A 15,721-nucleotide genomic window follows, 5' to 3' on the forward strand; every position below is an offset into this window, starting at 1 on the left:
TTCTAGCTTTAAAGTGAGCCTTCGTCGCGCTCGCACAGCAAAGTCAATGTATTTCGACTTTGAGAATGAGAGCTTGTGACGTACACTTCCTCATTCTGACTGGTCGGTAAACCGAGCCTAAGAGGGGAGGGGTACGTAGCCTCAAGTGTACCCCTAGCTACATGAAGTGTGACACGTCATACTTCGATATATGTGCCAGGGTCGTCCGAGGTCAACCATTGGTTGATGACAATGCTTTTCTATATGTGACTTATAGTTAAAATATTTAACTCAAGCGTTGCCTACCTATAAATATATATAGTTTACAACTTACCTTACATTGGTCACTTCGCTCCCTTACGCAAAGAGGGCCTCTGAACTGCCGTTTACTGAGAGTTTGTTAGCTCTCGGAAGCCAATTTCCTCTAGCGCAAGGTGCTGTGAGACCCCGTCACAGAGGCCCTCCTATGTTCTTCCGCCTCTTCAATTGAGCCATTAATAGTGTCATCAAGATGCCCGTCATACCTATAGCCCGCTGCATGCTCACCAATGCTATTAAGGCCCATGGTGAGGGTGTGAACGCCTCGATCATTGGGCTGCATCGTAGGCTAAAGAAATACGAACTGCGCACCGTATTTAGCATGGACGATATCGATTTGTTGCTCTCTGTGCAAAACCCCAGAAAGCGCATGCCCGGCGAATAGAAAGACAAAACACGGACGTCAATTGCATTTACGCGCAACGCAGACGTTGCTTCTTTATTATAATGGCAAAAAAACTCGTGATTTTAAAAAGGATCGGACGTGCTGCACAAGAGTGACCTTCTCATAGTTAAGTAGCCCAGAGCAGTCATTTTTGGTAGTATTTTTTACCATATAACAAGGGAGCGGTAGCATTAAGTTAGTCTTGTAAACTGCTTGACACTGGGCTATGCTCCGTGCTCTATCTACCGTTTTTTGTGTTGCCGCGAGCACGGCCGCTTTGGCGACTGTGTATATCAACTGCAAAATATGATCAGCGTGGTGATCTCGGACGTAAGAGACGGATGCGGACAATACAGCGATAAGAGACTAACGGTGGGTGTGTTGCATTGCCCTTATTATATCCACTGTCTAAAGATATTCGCTTCTACCAAGGAGCACCATGACTGGCTTAAGCGCGCTGTCCGTCGTAAGGATAATATGTTTAGCTGTACGCGGCAGATCATTTAAAGCTAGCTTATGCACTAAAATCGACAGGATATCACAGTAGTACAATGTTTCATCGCAACCCAACCGTAGAAATGACAAACCCTTTTCAGCCGCATGCAGGGACACACCCAGCGCAACTTTCCACATTTCTTCGACTAGGACCTCCGCACAAGCGAGTCACCACCAGTATCACTGGAAATGATCGCATGTAGTGACATGCGCAATGTCAGTCCTCCGCACAAGCGAGCCCCCAGCAGTAACTCCGGCAGCCACCGCACACCGTAATTGGCCCAAATCTACCGTAGATTTCTCTAGATTCATCAGCCCGATGCGGTGCCGGTCAGCACAGATCAGCAGATCATTTTAGTTGACGATACGCGACCTGAATGATCGATTGATAATTTACCCCCCCCATTTAGGACGGGCCTTGATCTTCTCTTTATCTTCGTAGCTTTTTCACGCTGGCACCTCCGAGGCGTTTTTAAAAATTAAGATTGTTGTGGACGTCAGGCCGCTTTCTTTCAGAGGTAGGGGGGGGTGTCGATTGTCACTATGTAACCATGGTGGGATGGGCGGCGTCAAGGCGTAAATACTCCGTAAAGTGAGAATCCAGTGGACAGGAGCTCCGGGCTCATGACACCCGTCTTAGTACCATATAAAAAAGCGATAAGAGAATGCAAACACCCCTACTTGGCAGCAAAATCACAGGGGGAAATTTAGTATCGCACTGCAACTCGCAGCAGAGAAGCAATTTACTCTAGAAGCGACATAAAGATGAATGATGAGGACGACCTGCGAAGGTTCACATGGAATAGATCTGTGGCCAGGGCGCCCAGCAGCGAGGACCAAGTACGATGTTCTATTCAGTTAGAAAGGGGTTGGTGTACCAGATTTGCCTGAGCTATCACATTGGGTTAAGAAGATATGATTAAGTAAGGGGCTAGGACAAGCACATGTTTCGCTGCGGATTGATTGCCGGGGAGAATAGTACTTTGCTTTCTCCTCTCAAGCCCAAACACCTTTTCCGTTTCCTCCTCTTCTACCAATGGCGAAGTTTGAAACTGTGAATTCAAATCAAAGGAAACATGCCTTTCTTAAGTTTAAGCCATCATTCTAAACATCTTCTGCGTTGTCTAAATCCAGTAAATTATGTGGGACGAATCAGTTTATAGTCTTGTAGGTGCATTATGCTAGTGCTCCACGTAAGGAAAAATACGTGAGTTGCTCTTGGGATATAGTACAGTGAACAATGCTCCAAAAGTGTATCGGTTACATGTTGCTGACAACGTAATATATTAAAAGTATTTCGTGGTTGTCGGGTCAAAAACACTCATTGACCAGCGTCACGACATGCTCGGATTGTAATTTTATGGTCGACAACATATCAGATTGGTTTACTGTAAAATCGCGTAGTTATCAGCTCAAAGAAATGTCGTTTAGCGAAAAAATCTTGCACGGCGTCGAACAACCTACGCGCATCCTATAGACAGTGCTTCTCAAGCGGATGTCATCCGGTGACCTTCGCACAACATAAAATGGGGAAATTTTTTAACTTCGATGGCATTAAAAACATTTGCCAAACGATACACAGTACTATGTTATCGAGAAGTATTGGAAAGGCGCACCGAATCACCTTTCGAAAAACATATGCGGCGACTATTCTCTAAAACCACTCGTCTTTCGCCTAGTCGCCGAAAGGCAATTTTTTAATTTGTAAGGTCATACATTAAAATTTTACAAGGCTACTTAGCTTCAAAGTGCCCGGCCCGCACATTATTTTCCAGGGTGCCAGGTACCAGCAACATCACAAGCGTTGTGGTATCAGGCTCGTGGCTCATAACGGAGTCCGGCTGCCAAGATGGCAAGTGGCCGGGAAGGTGACAAGTGTCCTACAGCGTCTCAAGCGTCGTGCTATACAGCTGGTGACTGATGACAGACGTCCGACGGCCAAGATGACAAGCGGCGGGCAAGGTGACAAGCGTCCGCCAAGGTGTCAAGTAAACGGCTGCGTGTTGAACGTCGTGCTGTGTCGCTGATTGACGGTGACGAACGTTCGGTAGTCATGGCGACAAGTGGCTTGGACTGCAGTAGTATAGCCGTGTTTATTGATATTGCTGCCTAAACATGAGACTAACTCCCTGCTCAGAATTCCGCTTTTTTCAATGTAGCCACTTAGGATCTCGCCAAATTGATTCAGAATTAAGCTTTTTTCGGCAACTACACCGCCACAACCACCGTAATTCCACCATCTCCACCGTCAAACCTCAGCTGGAAATGAAGGTGAAGTTTGGCTGTTTTACGTGGAAGAGGAAGAGCAATCTTTCTGGTGATCTATAGTGAGACGACTGTTGAGAGCACGGTGCCGTAGAGCAGCGACGAAGGAAAGGTCACGTGTCGAGGAACGAAGTGGAGGAGGGCGGCAAGAGTCAATGACAGGGACTCGAAGGTAAGGCGCGAGGGGCTTCTGATGTGCCTCGAAGAAGGTAAATTGGTAGTCCTTGAGTCGAATTTTGAAGTAACATAGCGTAGTATTAAACCGAGGCTTATTAGTGCCGGGTCCGAATCTCCATAGTGAATTCAAATGGAAAAGAATGAATGTCATTAAAGATTCATGTTTGACAATACTCGTCCAAACAAGATGATTGCCTTCCAGTCAGGCGTGTGTCTACATGGCCGCTCATTGTCAAATAAAGAAGACAGTTGGTAGTCAGCAAAGACAAGTAGGAAGCCAATTGAAGAAATTAGGACGCATTTATACCAGCGTCATGGCCAACGCTGGCTGTCACGTTGGTGTGTCGTTACATCCTCCTTGACTTGACGTCTCGTTGACGCTTGTTGAAGCCGGAAATGAGGACCTTCCAATGCGACACATGGCGGTTGCCTTTCTCGCGCTCCCAGGTTGCTTCGTGATCCGGCAATCCGTGGTATTTCACAAGCCATTCAGGGTTGCGATTTCATTTGACGCTTGCGAAGAAGCAACTCCATAATGTGCATCGTTGCACGTTGAGATAGGACAAGTCTTAAAACGAGAAGGGTTTTTTTCAGCGTAATGACTCAATACGCCCACGTTGAACGTGGAGATCAGACGACTCGTGCTTCGCGGAAGATCTAACTTGGTCACATTTGGGTGGATCAATTACTCAATCTCGAATGGTCCAATCTTGCGAGCAGCGAGCTTAGCTCGATTCTCATCAATGTCTTGAGTCACATGGGTGGACGCAATCTGACGAGTATCTAGCATGTCTAAGTCTCCTTCCTTGAGCATAGTCGAAGATTGCTTCTTGTCAAAGTACTGCTTTTGACGCTCTTGGGCTGGACGAAGATGCATTTTGTCAAATCAATGATCTCGTGACGTTTGTCTTGGAACTGTTTCGCATATTCCACAACTCCACGCTAAATTTGAGTCACGGTACTTGGATTGCTCAAATGATTCAACGGATTCCGTTCTTTGCGTCCAGTATCAACTTCAAAGGTCAACATACCGGTTTATGCGCTGACGAGAGTAGCATGAGCATACTCAATCGTCCGAGATTACCCGACCAATCACGTCCGAGGTACAATATCAGAAGGCGTGCAGCTTCTTCCAAAGTCAGATTCAAACGTTCGGTTTGTCTATCGACATGGGCACGATAGGAAGTTGTCATGTGCAGACAAATTCCCATTAGCTTAGCCAAGGATGACCAGAACTTGGAGACGAACTTGGAATCTCGATCGCTGATGACGATCAGTGGTAAGCTGCGATGGCGAACAGCGCAATCAGAGAAGTGATACGCAGTTTTCTGTGCATCATCAGTCCGGCTGCACGTCCGATACTTCGGGTGCTTGGACAGCCGCGACAACAGTCAAGATTGCATCAAAACCATTGGAATCAGGTAATCCAGTGATAAAGTCCATAGAGACGACAGACCTGCATTCCTCAGAAACGGAATGGGAATCATCTCGCCATTGGCCGCTGGCTCACAGATCATTCGTGCTTTACCACGTATGCGATAATTCTAGCGAGCATTGCTGTGCTTCCAGCGAGTCCAAGTTTCACAACTTTGCACATAATCGCGAACGTCTTGGTCCAAGGTGGGCCAATGATACCATTGCGAAATGCGAAGGTACGCTCGATGAGCTCCAGGTTCAGCAGCGATATTGGGATATTGGAGTCATGGAAGTAAGAGATGATGGAAGTACGAAGATGATTGTCCCGAGTAAACGGAGCATAAAACGCATCGTCGTTTGATACCTTTGGAAAGGTAAACCATTTTGTTTGGCAAATGGTTGTTACGGATGCTTAAATCGATCTCCGTAATCTGGGCAATTGCGATATCCAGCAGCGAATTCTCTGCTAATCGAATCAGACCAACCTAGCGAGCTCCAATTTTGAGCTTGTTGGGTTACATAGGTAGCCACAATAATATTCTCAGCTGCAGCGACGGTACACGGCGTTTCCACTGGTACATGTCGGTAAGCTTGAGTTGAGGTCGGAATAGGGCGCGTGTAGTAACCAGCAGCAACATCCTCCCCACGAAATTGAGGGCGAGAGGGCGGTCGAACCAAATGTTGGTTAAGATTGCGGTAGTCGGAACAAGCGCGTCGATTCGTCAGGTTTCGAGCTGCATGGTGAGCTATAACCGGCGGAAGTCTATACGCCTGCGCCTCCCATACAAGGTGTTGCTTCAGCCGAAGCTTCTGTCCAAACCCTAGCTGTTTGGCGCTAGTCACTGGCAACCGAACTGGAAAGCCACTTGTGGTTCAGCCGAGAAAGTTCCAAAGTGACAGGTGGGCTAGCTGGAGCGCGACTCTTGGGGGGGAGTGAGTGGTTAATACTATAATCACTAGGAAGAAGTCGATAATTGAATACGATATAGTATTACATGGTAAGTCTCAATTAAATAGGATACAACATATGTAGGGCGGCTGTGGAAGCTTCTAAAAGCTTTCTTATGCCCTTCCCCAAGCTATGCTTCTTTTTGATAAAAGGAGATTTACTAATGATATTTTCTCAACTTATTTATAAAATCGCTTTCTTTCACCCTCCTCGAACTCCGTAACCATGTACTCCCTCCCCATTGACCACGTTTCGACCCTTATCTAGACTACGACATGGAGACCTTAGGAGCGTTGTACCGCTTCACGATGGATTCAATAGGAAATGATACAGCAATGGATACGAACGCCACTACCATATCCGATATATTGTACTTCAAACGTAGTCTCAAACCAAAATAGCTTTAGTATCGGCCACGGAATAGACATTTTAATCCTTTTCACCTCGATGTTTTAGCTTTTAAGTCTTATAAAGGCGTGGGCGCAGATCAAATTGCGTATACCCGGAGGAATAGGTGTGACGTCGTAGCTATTAAGTAGGACATGAGAGAAATCCTCGCTGATTTTCAGTAAGAAAGTCCACAATTTCTGCTTGAACCGGATTCCGCTCATGATGATAAGTTTAAACCAGCTTTGACACCCCACAACGCCACTCACTTATTAAGTCAATCGGTGTCGCCAGAGCACAATGTACGATCCGATAGGCCATACTAAAACGTACTGTGCAGGACCGTTTTAGTAGTGAACAGCACTCAGTCACTACCTCCCAAAACTAGTCTTCATGTGTTCACATAGTGCATTGATGCAATCTGGACGCTTTTGATAGCGACCGGAAGGTTTGAGAGCACGCAGCGGCCTTAATACTGAGCAAACAATGGTGATCCTGATTTTTTGATTAAGCGACCATCCTATATAGAAAGTTTAATATAATGACGCAGGCTATTTGCTAGAATGTTGACTTCAGACGCATTTAAGTTCCATACATCAATTCATACGTAAGGCTCTTTCTATACAGACAGGTACCCAAACAAGTGCAGGAAACTTGTTTTTATCAATACTTCATCACTGTATCCATGATGTATTTGAAATAATCTCCCCAAATTGCTTTCTCCCGAGCATACCCATGAATTGTGTTACGATCAGCGTTGAGCACGTTCGTGAAAACCTCATCTGCTGTCTTGTACTTATCGACGACATACCACTTGTAGAACTGCGCCTTTTCCAACTTCTTTGCGACGTCGCGCGAATTTCTGGACAGTTTCCCGACTAGGATCATTATTGCCACATTTTTCTCACCAAAGACATTTGTGAGTGTTGTTAGCATCGCGCCATAGGGGTCCTCCTTGTTGATCTTGACGGCGTGCTGGGACCAAACCTTGAAGTTTCGGCTTGACAACAACTTGGCCACCATCTTGGTCTCGACAAAGTCATGACTACTAATCCGCATATTACTGAGTTTTAGCGTTTCGAAAGCACTATCAAGTGCCTCGTCGGCCATAAGCTTTCCTTTCAGCTCCGTAGTTTTGGATGACGTAAATATTTTTGAGATTTTCTCCAAGCTTGGAACATTTATCGAAATACCCCTTTGTTCTTCTTGTTCTGTGCCTTCTTCCTTGCCACTAATGTGGGCCCTTAGAAGCCTCTTGGTAGTGACGCTGTCGACAACGCGAGTTGAACTGCGCGTGTGGGCACTCAGATTCAATTCCCTTGTAGCTGGGACCGGAGCAAAATATGCAAACAGTAGGAGAAAGACCAAACAGACAGCGTAGGGATACTTCATAATGAGGCTCGTAGGTCAGTTCTTGGCCAAAAGAATATTGAGAAATGATGACTGAACGGGTTCTGTCGGAAAGATTCCACCGGCCCATCCCGGATGTACCAGTATCCCAGCTTTGAAGAGAATAACGGTTAAAAATACTCCCGCTCTTTTAGTTGTATCGTAATCGTCGATCACAAGGCGGGAAATTATAAATCATCTCCTAGACAGCTACCATCAGGTTCCGATACGCGTTGAATCATCGTAATGGGACATTGTTTTTGAGAAGGAGGAAGAGCTAATTGAATTCTGCTGTGTACAATCCTGGTCTTCCCTAAAGTATTCACAGGTGTCGGTCTGGGGAGTGTAGGGTGTTTGTAGGGCACTCAAAGATTACTATTCTCAGGCATGTCCGCAGGGAGTATTTTCAAAATTGTGCCCCTTTGACCGAAAAGAAAAGGGGAGCGGCATTATACTGACTTTTTGTAAGTGCATCAAGATTTAGCACACTTTTTCACATCCCAAGGTAATCAACCTGCATCCGCTTTGATTGGTAGAATTTCCTTCATTTTTCAAGGGGTACTTCGAGGTACTCGTACTTGTGAAAACTTCGAAATGGTGTTTTGTATTTTTTCTGAGCGCAGTGGACATGCCCGAATACAGAAGGATCCTTACAAAATATAATATTAACCCCTTGGTTCCCGACGTCGTAACTTACGACATGACTCTTTGTTTATGTCGTAACTTACGACATAATTGGAATAACATTAGAAGATGGCTCAAAAATGGAAATCCTTCACTTTAATCAAGTCATTTGAAATCGATAAAGTTCAACCGGTAAATGAGAAAAATCCAAAAACGAGCCAGGGATCAGGGACGCGCGGAAAAGATGGGATACGCGGGAAAGTATCCAGTTGCCACTCGGTGGCCCACAGCTCATTACAGAATTTGCTCGATGGCTCGCATCCGGCCTGGAAAACGAACCAAAACAGCCGCCGTTGCTGCGGTGGCGCCCAACATTGACTTTGGCCACTTTTGGCGACAACTTCGAGCTGTGGGATGGAAGTACAAGCGACCAACCGGGATACAAACTAAAGGGAAGTACGTAAGTGCAGATGGTTCAAAGGTGTTAGTTGGAGAGGAGGCTGTGGTGGCGTATGCATTAGAGACAGGAATATTGGCTGAACCGGAGAGCGCAGAGGAAGCCAACGCTGCAGACGATGAGGTCACTGTTGACGTAGTAGCCGACGATGACGAGAGCGCCGCTGCTTCTGCTACTGAAGACGCCGTCACTTCCAGTAAAGACGCCGCCGATAATTGTTTAGAGGACGTACGTGCGTCGCAGATCGACACAAGTGCTGAGCTGTCACAGCAGACCATGAATGATCTGTTTGGCACCCCAAGCAGCTGCAATAGCTCTGAAGTCGAGCTTTCACAGGCAGCAGTTACTCGGGCTTTTAATTTGTCGCCCGGAGAGCTTCGAGACGCAGCGACAAACCTGCAGTTTCTGTCATCTGGACCCGAGAGTGACGCTCAGTCGGATGTTGGCGCTGCTTCCCCGCCTGGCAGTCCAGTGCCCGCACAGCCTATAACTGTGCCGACCGCCCTACCTGTCACTGTGCCCGTCGCCCAACCCACACGTGAGCCTGACGCCCAACCCGTACGCAAGCACGCTTCCCAACCTGTTCGTGTGCCAGCTACGCCGACCTGTCCTGTCCTACGCCCCCGTCATCCTGTCAAGAAGGATGTAAATTTTGTGACTGACGACGAAGACCTGAGTGACTACGAGCGCTTTAGCTCTGGAGACAGTGATGACGACATTGAAGAAGACAATGATGACGATGACGGCAATGATTGTGAAGTACCTGAAGAATTGGATGAGCTGTCAGAAGATGACGCTGTGCCAATGGACGCAGCGTTCATTGACTCACTTCAAGTAGGCAGTGATGCCCTCAACAGTCAAGCCAAGCAGCAACGTGAGGACGCGTTACGTTCAATGGAGTGGTCTTCAGTCACTCACGAGTTTGAGGAGGGTGTCGAAGCGTACTCTGGTCTGAATATGGAAGAGGCACGACCAATTCCTGAGCTACTAAACGTTTGCCACTCTCCACTACTTACATTCTTTTACTTTATGCCCAAGTCGCTATGGGTCAAGATAGCTGCAGAGACGAATCGGTATGGTCTTCAGCAAGTCACCAGACGTGCAGAAAGAATTCATGCAAAGCAACACGATCGGAGAAAGGAGACGGTTAAGCAGATTAGTCGGCGTTTGAAGGCAAAGCCGGGATTCGAGACGCACGAGATCTTACACATGATAGGTCTCCTGATTGCGCGCATGCTCTGCCCGCAAAAGCGACGTTTTGCCGCTCACTGGTCGATGGTGGAGGATGGGGCCGTTCCTGCAGGTAATTTTGGAAGGTTCATGGGCCGGAATCGATGTCAAGACATGTTGCGCGACTTGCACTTTGTGGACAACGAGGCGGAGCGTACGCGAGACAGGCTCTGGAAGTTGCGAATGGTAGTCGAAACAATGCAGAATCGTTTCTTGATTGCGTGGACCCTCCCGGCAGTGTTCGCTTTTGACGAGGGTGTTCTGCCTTCTACTTCTAAAAGAAACACGACTAGAATGTCCATGCTTGATAAGCCTCATCGGTATGGCTCAAAAATGTTTATGGTGTGTGATTCAAGGACCGCGTACTGTCACAGGTTTGGTTTTTTTTACTTACGTCGTAAGTTATGACATTAGATTGGTTTCTCACCAATTATGTCGTATGTTACTAGATTTGAGCTGTATGCGGGCAAAAGAAGAGATGGAGAGCATTCAACATTTGACCATAAGACCGGTGCGGCTGCAGTCGTTAGAAATTTGAAGACAGTGCTTGGTCCCAACACCCGGCTTCCATGGCACGCAGTAGTTATCGACCGCTTCTATTCGTCAATTCTACTTGCTATCGAGCTACTGGGCATGCAAGTGTACGTGATAGGCACGATAATGACCAACCGGCTTGGATATGATGCAAATGTCAAAGAGAAACGCAAGTCACGTCCAGCAAGCGTTCCCCGAGGCATGTTCACGTTTTCTCGTTCTGTCGCCATTCCAAATATGGTTGCATTTCACTGGTGGGACCGGAAACCTGTGCATTACCTGTGCACAGGCTCGGCAATGACAGAGACGACTATTACACGAAACGTCAAGCGCGTTGGTACAATTACCGTACCCTGTCCGGCGGCTGTAACTGACTATCAACGTTGGATGGGCGGAGTTGATGTGCATGATCAACTCCGCCTACAAAAGTACTCTTTGCAGAAGTCTACGAAGTTCAAGAAATACTACAAAAGCCTTTTTTTAGGCTTCGTGGATTTGGCACTTGTAAATGCGTTTATTTCGCGCAAAGAGGCTGCACGTATCGCTGGAACGCCGGTGATGAAGCGAGGAGAATGGTTCGGAGTCCTGCAAAACCAATTACTGCAGCTGAAAGTGGAGGACTTCGCTGGTATTGTTGCAGCACCGACACCTAGCAGCCAGAAGCTGAAGCGCCTTCAACTACGTCTGACACATGCTGTCGAGCAGGCCGACGATTGGGTGACCGTTACGGGAATTCAGAAGCGTCGCCAGCGATCTTGCAAGGTGTGTGCCCTGTTGCGCACGGATCGAAAGAAGAAGTCGTTTGCTACAACTTACTTTTGCGAACGCTGTTCTATTGACGATGCAAAGTGCTGGCTGTGCAGCAAGATACGACGTCAGTACAAGGGTGTAGCTAAAACGTGCTTTGAGATCTGGCACGACGACTTCGACTGCGGCCAAAACATTCCTGCAACACTGGGAAAGAGAGTTGTCTTGCGACGCCCGGGGAAGAAGGCAGGTGTGCACAAGAAGACCCGTCGAGAGTTGCGACTTCGTGAAGATGAGGAAGACGGCGGTGATGAACATGAGAGTGAACAAGAGTAGGCTTGCCAGCGTGACATCAAAAGAGTGTGGGCGCTTGTCATGTCGTAATACACATTTCCTTGAGCATCTGTACTTTTTGTTCTGTCTATTCTACTGATCTGGATTCATAAAACAGCTCTGTGCACCACTTTTTCCCCGATGTGCAGCAGATCTTCCCGCTGTACTTTCTAATGTGGGGCAACTTACGACATACGGTGTTTTCTGCTAGCTACTAAGTAGTATAACTTACGACTCCTGAGAGAGCAACCTGTCAAAAACTTATACACCTATACGCACGTCGAACATATGCCACATACAAACAAGTAGTGACATGGACATGTCGTAAGTTACGACATTAATTATCTCGTTGTCGATACATTTCGCCGGGAACCAAGGGGTTAAACAAAGGTACGACTAGTGAAAGATGCTTGCTCTCTGTTACTAATTGTTTAAGACGGGACTACATGTATCCTTTTGTTAACCGTAAGCAATGCGACGAATCAAAACTGAAAACAACGTGGCGAATGAAAACTGTAAACAATGAGACGAATCAAAACTGAAATCAATGGGGGGAATGAAAGCTGTGAACAATTCCATAAACAAAATGGCACATGGTTCAGATCTATCAATTATCCAACAATAAAATGCTAAAAGTTATGTACAAGTTTCTAGCTTTCTGTGATTTTAAATTTTTTTCCCGGTCGAATTTTGTAATTCTGAAGGCAGATTGACTATGTATGTATGTATGTATGTGAAATTGAGAAAAATTGATATTTTAATCGACTACATTACTGTAAAATATTGAGCCCGCAATGTCTATCCAAAACCAGTCATTCTGATTCGTATTGGTAAGACTTTCCCAACCAGCTCTTCTTGTGATTAATAGAAGTAGTCGACACCGATGGAGCGACGTTCAATGGCTTACTTAAAAGTATGAGTCACGTAGAGGATGTGCATGTAGTTTTTCGAGCTCAGCAAGGAGCCAACCTCGATCACCGTGTCGAAGGTGACTCCGCATTGAACCGTGCAGTTGAATTTGGTCATCTTAAAGTCGTCGATTAGGTATCGATATCAACGCCATGCGTTGATTACTTTCACGCTTGGTGATGCTTGCAAAGTACATTTTGTGAAGGAGGGGCCCCCACAAACGGATCGATTAAAGGAAACATCTCTCTGTCTTAGAGCTTTAAACACTGCTCCTTGGCGGTAAAGCACTCGATAAGCCAGCTCCATTTTTAATTTCAAAAGTACAACAGCGTTGTGAGATCTTGTTTTACTACAGCGCTGAAAAATCTTGTTTTACTACAGCTTTGAAAGTTTTTATACATACAAAGTCACCATAAGGCGTGGAACAGCTCTGGATTTTGTCAGCAAAAACAAAGAAAACACATGCGCTCTTTTATTACAGTACAATAATATTCGGATGATATGAGAGTACACCAGCAAACATAATAGAAAAGACAAAATACGCTCGTATTTTAAACGTAATACACAGTACGTTTGTAATATCCAAAGAAGTGCGTACAGAAAATCAAAGCTCTATCCGTCGTGGATATGTCGATGGTCCTGTGGTACATACAGGCTGTACACCACTCGAAAGTTTGCGCGAGGGTGGTATTTTAATATTATCGGCGCAAAGAGTGCAACTAATTTTCTAGCTGCAAAAGCAGCGCTAAAAAGTCTCCCATTCGACCGCAGGAAAAACTATTTGGTGTTCATGGCGGAGTTAGTGGTGCCTCCTAAGGTCTTCGAGCGTTGGTTTCCTACTGAGGGAGTGTGTACTACCAGAAGGGGTTACATTCCATCGGTCACTTGATTACAAGGCCTCACAGCAAGTAACGTAGCTATCGGGTAGCAATGTATACCTGCTAATATTTTTAATACTGATATCTAGGTATTTAAAAAAGTAGTCAGTAATAAGTACTGATACCGGTATTTGGGAAAGAGGATGGTAGTATTTAAGTTTGAAAATATAGTATTGCTCATTTTAAACATCAGTAGCTCTTAAAACCTTTCGCGAGAGAAAATTTCAGTCTACTTTTATATTCCACCATCCACGTCTTATAAAAATTCCGTGCGCGTAATTCCAAGAACCGCGCACGGAAATTTTGAGTAGAAGGCACAATAACTTCTGTAGTAACCAGCAAGTCAAACTAAAGGCTGTGAATCTTTTTAAAAATGTCTCTTAAAAAAGATCTTCTTAAGAGCGTTACGCAATGTAGTATTCTAAATAAGTAGATCTCAAATTGAGATTCTTTATCTGATCGGGGGGTCAATGCCTTCGTTTTTGACAGGGGGTTCTCCATAACAGTATTATACGGAATCGACGGTGGGTCAGCGCAATAATAAACGAACAAAAGCGGGGCGTCGGCCAAGTCGATGCCGTCACACTGCAGTTTCTTCGTCACACTCTAGAACTTCTTCATGTGTTCGAGGAGAGCAATCAGCTTGCGGTGCGCAGAAACCGTCGGTATAAATTCTTCTACCGCGTCCACAGTCTCGATCTGGGGGGGTAGATGCGATTGTAGCGCTCCAGAATTTCGAAGCTTGAGGTCCATCTCGTAATATTCCGTGTGATAGGATGTAGACTGGTGGATTTTGCGAGTTCTGCAAAATAATTGATTTGAGATAACTTTGGCATCAATGTGTTAGCTTGCGCTAGTAACGGCTCGTAATCAGTAAGGTATTGGTTAGCCGCAAGGTTAAATCGATGACTGGTGTATCCAACCAAAGGGACACTGAGCTTAGTGGCAATAGCCTGGTTTGTGTTGCAGTTGTCACCGATGATAAACATCACCATCCCGAGTGTTTTGTCGTATACATCCAGAACATCGTCAAACAGCTGGATGTGCGAATCTGCGTCTTGGGACCCTCTGTCGAGTGGTGATACAGCGAGAAGTAGTAGATGTAGAGTGCCGTCCAGATCGTATACAGCATATACACCAACATAGTGCATAGAGCCATCCGTCGAACATTATTGGCGGTGTATGCTGTTACATACTCATTCCATAAATAGTTCGTGTATGAGTACGATATGTGAGTCACATATCGTCCACATACGTCAGGAACACACGTTTATACACGATAATTTATTCTGTCGCGGTAAATTACCAAATCGATATAAGCAAGACAGAGGTTCGCCACATTAATAAATGAGGCACTTTCAGTGTTGTGGAATGATAAATGAGGTACATGTACAAATGACTGTTAAGTAAGGAACTTTCAACTGAGATATATATTGATAGAATTAATACTACTAGGTTAATTAATTGTTATAAATTAAAATACTTAAATTTTAAAGTTAATAATTTTAAAAAAACAAAAAAAGAATTTTCAAGACTTTTATACATTCAAACTGTTATTCAAAATCAAAAAATAAAAAATAATAGTTTAAAATAAAAATAAAAGTGTTCTTTCAAGAAAAATATATGTTGAAGAAATAAAATTTTAGCAATAAATTATGCCACAATTCGATCAATTTTCATTTTTTAATCAAGTTTCATGGTTTTTATTTTTTTTTTTTAATTTTTATTTTTTTGTTACTTATTTTTTTTTACCTAAAATTTGTTACAATTTAAAATTTAGAAAAAAAAAAATAATTTTTGATAATAAAAAAAAAAATCAAATTAATTTTGAAAAAAATAATATTATTTTTTTTTTTAATAATTCTTATAAAATATTTTGTTCTAATTTTGAATTATTTTTTAATAAAAAATTATCAATTTATAAAAAAAATCAAGAAATTAAAATATATAAAACTCCGATTTTTAATACTTTATTAAAACAAAAAATTAATAGTTTTTTAAATCAAAAATTTTTATTATTTAAAAAAATTTTTATAATAGTTAATTAAAAATCTAATTAACTTAAAATAAGTGTATAGCTCAGTTGGTAGAGCACCGGACTTTTAATCCGATGGTCTTGGGTTCAAGTCCCAATACACTTATTAGGGGATATATTTCAACTGGTAGAAAGTATGTTTTGCAAATATAAGGGTTATCGGGTTCGAATCCGATTATCTCCATAATTATTATATAATTTTATGCAAAAAAAA

At 44.3% G+C, this 15,721-nt stretch overlaps 1 protein-coding gene and 2 non-coding genes across 3 annotated transcripts; 2 read left to right on the top strand and 1 right to left on the bottom strand.

The window, feature by feature from the left end:
• Nucleotides 1-7,034: 7,034 nt before the first annotated feature.
• PITG_16738 (secreted RxLR effector peptide protein, putative) lies at nt 7,035-7,763 on the bottom strand (the record flags this gene model as incomplete). Its single annotated transcript, XM_002896913.1, has 1 exon — nt 7,035-7,763. The coding sequence occupies one exon, from the start codon at nt 7,761-7,763 to the stop codon at nt 7,035-7,037; it is 729 nt and encodes a 242-aa protein (XP_002896959.1).
• Nucleotides 7,764-15,540: 7,777 nt separating this feature from the next.
• On the top strand, nt 15,541-15,613 carry PITG_29083. The gene has a single exon. It is a non-coding gene; the product is annotated as a tRNA-Lys (tRNA).
• Nucleotides 15,614-15,616: 3 nt separating this feature from the next.
• On the top strand, nt 15,617-15,691 carry PITG_29084. Its single transcript has one exon. It is a non-coding gene; the product is annotated as a tRNA-Ala (tRNA).
• Nucleotides 15,692-15,721: the final 30 nt, after the last annotated feature.

The sequence above is a fragment of the Phytophthora infestans genome, genomic scaffold, assembly GCF_000142945.1.
Source record: "Phytophthora infestans T30-4 supercont1.51 genomic scaffold, whole genome shotgun sequence".
Lineage (NCBI taxonomy): Eukaryota > Oomycota > Peronosporomycetes > Peronosporales > Peronosporaceae > Phytophthora > Phytophthora infestans.